Source organism: Chenopodium album, chromosome 2 (assembly GCF_948465745.1).
Source record: "Chenopodium album chromosome 2, dcCheAlbu1.1, whole genome shotgun sequence".
NCBI lineage: Eukaryota > Viridiplantae > Streptophyta > Magnoliopsida > Caryophyllales > Amaranthaceae > Chenopodium > Chenopodium album.
In genome coordinates, this window is record NC_137835.1 from 2,932,875 (window position 1) to 2,942,925 (window position 10,051).

Here is a 10,051-nt window from a genome sequence, read left to right on the forward strand (position 1 = left end):
ATGACGGGCAAAATGAGAAAATTATGACATTTTGCCTTTAAGATAGACGAACTAGATTCAAGTCCCGTCAATTAATCAAATTAAACATGTGTTTGATATGTCAAGCCTCGCTAAAAAACCAAACTAAAATATAGGTATCACACACATATGACTCTTTGTTGTATATGTATCACATTTTTCCATCCAACCATGTAAGTTCCTTTCATCCGCCCTGTCTAAGGACCGAGGATATTGATGGTTATCGACATGGGTTTAATGTCCTCTAGCTTAGAAAAAAAAAAATTGCTCCTATATATGTCTAGTTGCCTAGTAGCGATCGACTTAGTTTAGTGTTTAAGAGGAAAGGACCACTTTTTAGAGGGTACTTCTTCATAAAACATCTACATAATTAACGAACATAACATGAAAAGTCAAACTATTTATTACCCAAAAAAAAAAGTCAAACTAACAACTAACATGGAAGAATAAGGCCTAATATACCGGACATGATTTGCTAAACACAGCACACTGTACATATAAAGAACATGCTCTATATGACTAAATCTATATACATTATTTTTATAATTTTATTTTTTTTATACTATATCCATTTTTTAGTAAAAGAACATGCATTAGTCTTTTTTATTTTCCAAAAAAAAAAAAAAAAAAAAAAAGAACATGCGCTATTGAAGGAAGCAATGCAACTTGTCTGAGGTCTACTTTTGACATTTTTTTTTTTGTAAAATCTTTGTAACTTATTTATAAAGCAATTCAGCTTGACATCTATATAATTCCACATGCACCAACACTATAATATACTCTGTAAGTGCGGATGATTGAAGCAAAATTATATACTATGATATGATAATTATATAAGTTGTAACATGATTTGGGATCTAAATCGCACTTTTCAACCTTATGTGAGCGCAAGTGATGTAGTCATGTAGATCTTCATCACGTTTTCACATCTTAAGGATCCTATTGCTATACCTAAGTTACTAGCTGTTGAAAATGTAATTTGTACATCATACTTGAAATATCCCATTTTCAATTCTTTATATGGCTTGTATAATAATGAACATCCTTGTTAAGATCTTAAAATGGCATCTATTATGTATCTAAAGGTTGAGTAAAGTTATCCCAGAATAATCCGACATCTAACTAGATAAATAGAGCAACATCGAATAAACATATTGTCTCCTCTCTCTCTCTTAATTAAATTAAAGTTAAATTACTTACTAATCATTTTGTAAGTTGATCAATATAATAATTGTATTTGGTAATGTAATCGATTATGTGAAAATATTGGTAACCAGTGTTAAATGATACAGATTGAAGTATTATTCATATCAAATATTAGATATTTGATTCAAGATTATGAGCTATCGAAACTTTATTGATTCAATTTATAGTTATCATTTTTATTGTAAAACAGGTTATCATATAGTCCGTATACATCAATTTAACAGCGGTAGGGATTCGGGTATTAGATTCATACAAAGCCCTACCTAACACTCAAGAACAAAACCAAGTGTTATTAGGACTCCTTAAAGGGTTACACCTACACCCAACAAATAAAAATGACTATCACCTTTTTCAAAAATATCCCTTAAAAAAATGGAATAAGCATAACTTCCACCTTGAGTAATTTCCATTTTGCATCAAATTAAATAAATCTCCTTTTTTTTTTTCACCTTTTTTTTTTCACCTTTTTTTTTTCTTACTTAAATGCGCCTCTTTCTCTCTCCTCTTCCATTGTCTACACTCAACCCCAGCTCCTTCACTATAGATCATCTCCATTAAATTCAAACCCACAAAAACCCAAATTAATAGTATAAATTCGGCAGTTGTTTTAACGCTCTTCTTCACAATTTCAGTGCCACCCCCAATTTCATTAATTAGGGTTCCTAATTCCCAGAAAAACCCAACACATTGATAATTTTTATCAAATTTGGAGGAGAAAATTGATTAATTGCAATCTTTGTTGATTTGGGTTTTGAAAGATGGGTGTTGGGAGCACTAACCAACCCTCTGTTGAATCTGGGTTGGTTAATGCTACCACAATGAATGGTAATGTAAATGTTAACATTAATATTAATGGTAATACAAATGATCCCAATTTCATGAAGCTTCAAAAACATCATATTTCTTGCTGGAGATCTCAGAGAAAGCCATTATCATGGTCGTTAATTTGTGGGATTATGTTATTTGCTCTTGGTTTAATCTCTTTGTTTACTGGGCATGTTGTTTCTGATCTTGAGTACTACTCTCAGCGTTTAATTAAGCCTCACTTGATCACCAAATGGGTAATTTCTCTCTCTAAATTATGTGTTAATTTGTCAAAAAAAATTTCTGGGTTTTTGAAGTTTTTTGCCTTATACCCTAATTTTGGTTCATGGGTTTTAAATGATAATTTGAAAATTTGGAAGATTGAATCAATGTAATGTTTAGCTGCTTTGTAAATTTTGGTTTACTTTTTCTGTTTCTGCGGTTAAGTTTGTTTTTTTCTTCAATTTAGCTAAATTTTATTTTGTTGCTTCTGAATTCTGAATTTTGGGTTTTAGTTTGGTTAATATATACTGAACTTACTTTTTATAGCAATTAGAGTTGAATTTATTACGCAAATAAGTCTTTCCTGGTTTAGAACTTATTTGGTCAGGCATTCAATAAAATCGAAATTGAGATTTTCTTTGCTTCAATTTAGATATGTAAAATAAATTTATTTACTTATTATTATTATTTTATTATTTTTGGTTTGTGGGGGAAGAAGGGGTGGGGGTTGGGTGGGTGGGGAACTGGGAGTATTGTGTATTAAGTATTTTACAATGATTGAATATGTTCTGGAGTTACCTGAGTTTGATGATCCATTTTCGTGGTTTTTCCATTTCTCTCTTGCTAGAGATTCTTTTTATGTTTGTATATGGAGAGTAAGCACATTGATTGATTAGGTTCTGGTGGATTAAGCAATGTGTGGCAGTGTGCATGCAAAAATGTGTTTGATAGCGTAATGTAGGCTTTTAAACGCCCTAAACGAAATCTCTTCCTTCATTTAGCTGGTGAGGTGATTCCAATTGAAGCAAAATAGGAGAGAGTGATTAGTCTGAGTGTCTGACCTCGAGACTTACTTCTTGTTTAGTCTATCCACAATGTGCATTTCTTTTCCGGTGTTCAGCCACTGATCTGCATCTAAACTTGTTTTTTTTTTCCTTACCATGGACAACTCAATCTAGCTTTGCAAGTGGTTGTGAGTAATTATTTTGCTGTGTTTTCGAGGCAATGTATGTACAAGTTTATTTAGCATTTTAGCTTATGAAAAATTCTTATCAAGGGGATAGGAGTATAGTACTGTTTAATATAGCCTTTGCAAGAGTTAGACTGCTATGTACAAGTTTATAATGCAAACCTCTTGTGCTTTGTTCTGTAGGCTGCAAGCATTCATGAACCAATTAACATATGGAAATCAAAATATATGGATGCTTACTATGGATGCAGTAGAAGAGGCCGGCATTTTCGTTGTAAGTTGTAATCATTTTCCAAGTAAATTTGAATTGCTTTAGCTTCTAGAGACTCGCAGAATGTTCACTCTATAAGCTGTCATTTTATTTACATTTTTTGCAAACATGTACTCCATATTATGGTTTTGAACTAAATGGAGGAGCACATTGGTTATTCCTGCATTTATTCTGCTCCTTTTCTCTGCCTTTTGTTTTCTATTTTTTGTTGCAAATGATGGCAAACCCCAAATATTTGCTTTCTTTTGTGAAATCTATTCATTAAGCTTATGTCTTTTCTATGAATACTCACTGGTTATGGTGATTTGACCATGCGTGCAGTGTAGATTAGCTGACTCATCTGTTTGTTTTACCTATCATATCTGGCATAAGCCTCACATGTATCTATGTATCTAAGCTTTTCTTTCAGCAGTCAGCAATGCAGATTTCTGCTTCAATAATCTGGCTGACCTGGTTTTTTATTTTTTTTTTATGTATTACGATTATTAGGGATGCTATTTCACTAAGATTCTCTATTCTTGAGAACTTTTTAATGACATTTTTAAAGTAATTGTCCATATATTTTTCAATGATGATAAGAAACAAAGGATGTTGGAATAATATCTTCTGGTAAAATAAAGCCTTGCCCTTCTGTTTGTCGATTGCCAACTGTAGCTGTTTGATTCCTTCCCTATCAATTTTCATCTTCAAATACCTCTTTGGATTATTGTGAGTTTTCTTCAACATGCTATCTCACATAGACCCCAAGTTAAATCTGAAATCGTATGAATTTTTATTATGAGTTAAGTTCGGGTTTGAACATTAATGTACCTCCTCTAATACTGCCTGGTTTGATGCAGCTGCTGTCCCACAGCGATTTTCAAATGGGTGTCTGCTTATCGCTACCAGTGGAGGGCTGAATCAGCAGAGAACTGGGGTAAGTGGAGGGCTTTCATGCTTTACTCTTCATGTTTCTGTATGTACTATGTAGGATATTGATTATACTCATTTATTTTTCCTATTATGGTCATTCTCCTCCTATTGGGATTTATAGTCTTATTTTTGTACAGATAACAGATGCTGTAGTTGTGGCTAGAATACTTAATGCTACTCTGGTTGTTCCCTCACTGGACCACAATTCCTATTGGAAAGATGATAGGTATGTGGGATTTTTTTCTTACTAAATAAAATGAAGCTTGTGTCTCTCAATACTAATGTGACCATTAATTGATTGTCTCATGTCTAAAATCCTCCATGTGCAGTGACTTTGCAGACATTTTTGATGTTGATTGGTTCATATCTTCTCTTGCGAAGGATGTGAAAATTGTGAAAAGAGTTCCAGATAAAATCATGAGATCCATGGAAAAGCCTCCCTATACTATGCGAGTGCCTAGGAAGTCAACCCCTGAAGATTATATAGAGCTAGTCTTGCCAATACTTATGAGGCGACGTGTAAGAAAACTTCTTCTATCATCTGATCCCTGCATGGTTTCAAATCATATTTCCATTATAGGTGAAATAATAACAATATATTGAATGAACATTTTTGATGATTTGGAAGTTTCTTTGTTTCCTTTATTTTTAGCTATAAGGGTAGCCTAGTAATGTTTATAATATGTGCAGGTTGTTCAGCTGTACAAGTTTGACTACAGGCTAGCAAACGATCTTGATCCAGAGCTTCAGAAGTTGCGTTGCCGAGTAAATTATCATGCACTGAGATTTACCAAACCAATACAGGAACTTGGTTCGAAAGTTGTGTTGAAAATGCGTGAGATGGCTAATCGGTTTATTGCAGTTCATTTGAGGTTTGTTTGATTTGTAATAAAACGTTCATAAATGGAAATGAGAATCTGTATGTTTGTGTAAGCTCCTTGGAATCTCTAGACTCTGCTGGTAAAACTAATCCTTCCATTAAAATAAATCTCACTGCTAGAGAAGGTCCCTAATAGCTGCTCATTTCTTCCAAAGAAAGATTTCACACTTAATAATCTTTTGCTTAACTCATGATTTTTGGGAATAAAAAGACTTTTTTGCTACTTCTAAGCAGCCTTTGGTTTTTATTGATTGATATTAGTCATTACTGTCTTGATAGGGTAAAGTTGAGTTCATGCTTTGCTAGTTTGCTGTGCTTAATTGTTTGTGTTCTATCCTTTCTGGCCATAAATAAATGCTTACATCAGTGACATATTGTCAGCTTCTGCTAATTAAATTAATTGTGAACTTAGATCGAGATGATGCTATTTTCTGCTACCAATCAATCAATCAATCAATCAATCAAAGCCTTAATCCCAAAAGTGGGGTCGGCTAACATGAACCAAATATTTAATAATCCAATATTTAATAATCCAACATGTGCAGGTTTGAACCTGATATGCTTGCATTTTCTGGGTGCTACTATGGTGGAGGTGAAAAGGAAATAAACGAACTTCGCGAAATCAGAAAAAGATGGGACACATTACCTGTGAGATTTCTTTCTTTCTTTCTTGTTGCTTTCAACTTTACCATATTCATTCCTTGTTGTTGTCCTTATTATCACGTACTTGGGTGGTAACCCCTACTATTAAGTCTTTCTAGTACCTATTGATTTCAAATGGTCAGTTACCAACTGTTACATATGAACAAAAGGCAACACTTTTTTTCACATACAGTTATTAGATTATGCTTTGAAGTGATTCCAATATTGCTTCCATGGGCATCAAACCCAGTTTTAATTCCTAAAAACCCTGTCCTCGATCTCCTATATGGTGTGGTGTGATCCTGTCCATCAATATATCTTCTTTAGTAAAGAGAAAATTTAAGAAAGAAGCATGACTAAGAATTACCTATATAATTGCATTGGAGTTCATTTAGTGCATATAAATCCTGCAGTTTCTGCAGTTTGATACACTACTCATCTGTGACTCTGTGTTCGTTATTGGCAGTCAGTGTACCCTTTTTTATGTCAAGGTTTTGTGACCAGCATATAATCTGTAAAACCTGATCTATCATGCAGGTAACTTATTTGCTCATTAAGTTTTGTGAAGCATGACACCACTGATAATTGGTCTTAAGTGTTGGCTATGATTTTATCTTGCTTTGTCTCTTTAATATGTTTCTTTATTTTAAAATTCAGAAAGAAATAGTTGTGGTAGTTTTTTTTATGGCTTCCTGTGATGATTCAAGGTACTTGACTTTGTCACAACTTTAGGTGATCTATGAATTCAGGAGTTCATCATCTTAGTGAAACTAACTGATGCTAGTAGATCCAAGTGACCATATGGCATATGTTGTCATGCCTTGTTATAAGCATTACCTGGTTAACTTACTTAGAATGTGGATATTGTTCTTTCTTTTCATTAAAATTGAATTATGACTTTTCTGTCTTGGCCATAAACCTGACTTATAATTCTAATCTGCTTCTTGCTGTTTGTTAGGATTTGAGCCCTCTTGAAGAGCGTAAAAGAGGAAAATGTCCACTTACTCCTGAAGAAGTTGGTGTAATGCTGCGAGCACTTGGCTATAAGAATGACACCTACCTTTATGTGGCGTCTGGCGAAATATATGGTGGGGAGGCAACTCTACAACCTCTTAGGGAACTTTTTCCTAACTTTTACACAAAGGAGATCCTTGCTGGCGAGGAGCTGAATTCACTTGTGCCTTTCTCTTCTCGTCTTGCTGCCATTGACTACATAGTATGTGATGAGAGTGATGTGTTTGTGACCAACAACAATGGGAATATGGCAAAGATACTAGCAGGTCGCAGGTAAGATTCAAACTTTCCAACTTATAGGGTAAACAAAAATCTTTAACTTTTCTGAAATCTTTTGACGGAGGTTTTTTTTTGTTTTGTGATTTGCTAAGAGTTTAAAATGCTGATAGTGTTGACAGCAGATGCTTGTAAGAAAATTCTTAAGGCTTATAGTATGCTTGTAAACTTCTCCCTCCGTATCTTTTCTATAGTTAGGTTTCGGATTTTATGTGGGTATTAAGAAAAATGCTTTGGGAGTAGGTAAAATGGGAATATTTGTTTTGGGAGTAGGTAAATATTTTTGTAAATGAGAGTATTTGCTTTGGGATTAGGTAAATATTTTTGGCAAATGGGAATAGTTGTTTTGGGGTTATGTAATTAGTTTGGTATATGAGAATAGTTGCATTGGAAGTAGGTAAATATGAGGGTGAGCGTGTAAGAATATTTTTGGAAGTAGAAGCGTAAACAAAGAAAGGAAATGCTCAAAATAGAAACGTAGCCATAGAAAAGAAACAGAGGGACCACTTCGCTTCGTGAAACGGGCTTGGGGAATAGAAATCTTTTGAGCTCCAAGAAACAACACCCTAATAATCAGTTGGCGCAGCCTGGGAGGTTGTATGTCCTTCATAATCATGACTCGTGGAAATATATATTTAAAAGAACTAGGAAACACCACTTTGAAACTGATGTTAGGAAAAGTTCTAAAAGTAATAACTGGACAATTTAAGCTCTCAAAGTAATAACAGAATATAAAGGAAAAGTAATACGTAAGAGAATATAAAAGGTAGGAGGAAGAGAAGAGGGGGGAAGGGGTATAACATATATGAACTTTGCACATGGACACTCACACAGGCTAGGAATTGTATAGGCAGTTGAACAAACTTAATCGTCCAATTATATATCATTTCCAGGTACTTGGCCATCCAATTCAAAAGCTACTTATTTACCTTCAACCAGTTGTGTGGAGTGTGGACTCTTGTTTCACAATATGTGCATTATAGTTTTCTTTTATGTAACTAAGGTTACCCTGAATATTTGTGGGATATTAACTTAAATGCATATACTGCATCCTTTTGACTGTACTTTGCTTAGTGGTTGACTGACATAGAACTAATGTTTTCTTGATTGCACTAATAAAGGTTTTTCTTGACCTTGCAAATAGAATGTTTTCTTGGCATGGCATCATGTTGTTGTTCATAAGTTGCGTGCTATTATTTAAAAGAATGTTTGTTGTCTATTAGAATTTTATTGTGCTTACATATAGAAACAGCATAGTCATTGACATCTGTTGCTGAAGTAGTTTCAGTGGAAATGAAACTTGATAAATATTAAAATGTTATGAAGTCTTTCTATGAATATGTCTATTTGATAATCTCTTTATTATTGAGTATGTTCATATGTTAAATTGGTGTATATTGAGCTCTTGTAATTTCTGCCAATTTAAGCTTCAATCCTTTTCATTGTTCATGCTGTTGCTGACTTGCACTTCACGCTCTAATTGGCAGATACTTTAAATGAGTAGTTCCTAAAAAATAAATCAATAGATAGGCTGTTCTAAATGTATATAGTGTTTCCAAACATGATTCTGTTGAGCTTATATATGAGCATCAATACTGGTTTAGCAAATACCCTGGATAAAGGTCAGAGAAAAGCTGTATAAATGTAGATAGGGTAAGAATATTTGTGTATGGAATTTTTTTAAAAAATAAAATAAAAACCACTTGTTTGAGCAATTTCACCTTGTAGAATATGTCTAAATCCTCTGTTTGCTAGTTCAACTTTTGGTATGCAACTTCGGTAGTAAACTTGTTTTTAAACCATCAGAGACCTTATTTCTGGCAATCTAATTTCTTATTCAGGAGGTATATGGGCCACAAGAGGACAATTAAACCAAATGCAAAAAGGCTTAGCGCTTTATTCATGTCAAGGGACACGATGGATTGGCGTACATTTGCTAAAAAGGTCAAATCAGCTCAGAGGGGATTCATGGGTGAACCCGATGAAATGAAGCCAGGAAGGGGTGAATTTCATGAATTTCCAGCCGCTTGCATATGCAGAAGGCGAAGTAGGAGACCTACTAACAACACTAGTGAAGAACTTGACATTTCTGAGAGTGAGAGGTGGCGAAGATCAAACAACACAGCTATTACAAAACGGTTGGGGTCTTCAGAAGATGATGAATTTTTGCCTAGATTGTGATTTGTGTTTAATTTTCATCACGCGCCTCAAGGTGATATCATGATAGATTCAATTTCCTTTGAGTGGATATTGGTCAACAAAATTCGAGCTAGATTGATGTAAATATCAGTTAGAACACTCTGATGACCTCCAATTGTTTATAAATGTTTTTTGCAGCTTATGTAGCTAGATCTGAAACTGATTTTTTATGTGTGATTAGATCCAAGATGTGTGACCTAGCATTAGGCCTTTCTCTCAGTTTGACATACTCATTGCTAAAGCAACATTTTGTATCGATGTGTTCATTCTTCATTCTTTTAATCCATGGTTCGTTAGTTGAATTACAAACTTCTTATTGGTCATTTCTCTTCAAATATGAACGAAAAGTATGTTTCACATTGTGGCCGAAATGATTCAGCAATCGACCCTCATACTCAATGTTGTCACAGTAGGATCATCTGGTAGCTTTTAAACAATTCTACAACTCTAGCAAGGCTTAGCTTTACAGCGTTAGCTTACACGTTTTTCTCACTTTCATCAAACCAAGGCAAATTCATTGTTTGGCAACAAATATATTAACCACACCTCGGCCAAGTATACATATGGGGTTGGGACACAAACAAGTAAAATCTGTTGTTAATACGTAGTACTTTTAATTAGGTCGAAAATAACCATA

At 34.0% G+C, this 10,051-nt stretch overlaps 1 protein-coding gene across 1 annotated transcript; it reads left to right on the forward strand.

Moving 5' to 3' along the window:
• The first annotated feature begins 1,685 nt into the window (after positions 1–1,685).
• LOC145592987 (O-fucosyltransferase 29-like) lies at positions 1,686–9,723 on the forward strand. Its single transcript, XM_081649505.1, has 9 exons — positions 1,686–2,285; positions 3,404–3,494; positions 4,331–4,407; positions 4,541–4,629; positions 4,733–4,922; positions 5,094–5,275; positions 5,829–5,931; positions 6,884–7,212; positions 9,057–9,723. The coding sequence occupies exons 1-9, from the start codon at positions 1,983–1,985 to the stop codon at positions 9,394–9,396; spliced, it is 1,704 nt and encodes a 567-aa protein (XP_081505631.1). The 5' UTR covers positions 1,686–1,982; the 3' UTR covers positions 9,397–9,723.
• Positions 9,724–10,051: the final 328 nt, after the last annotated feature.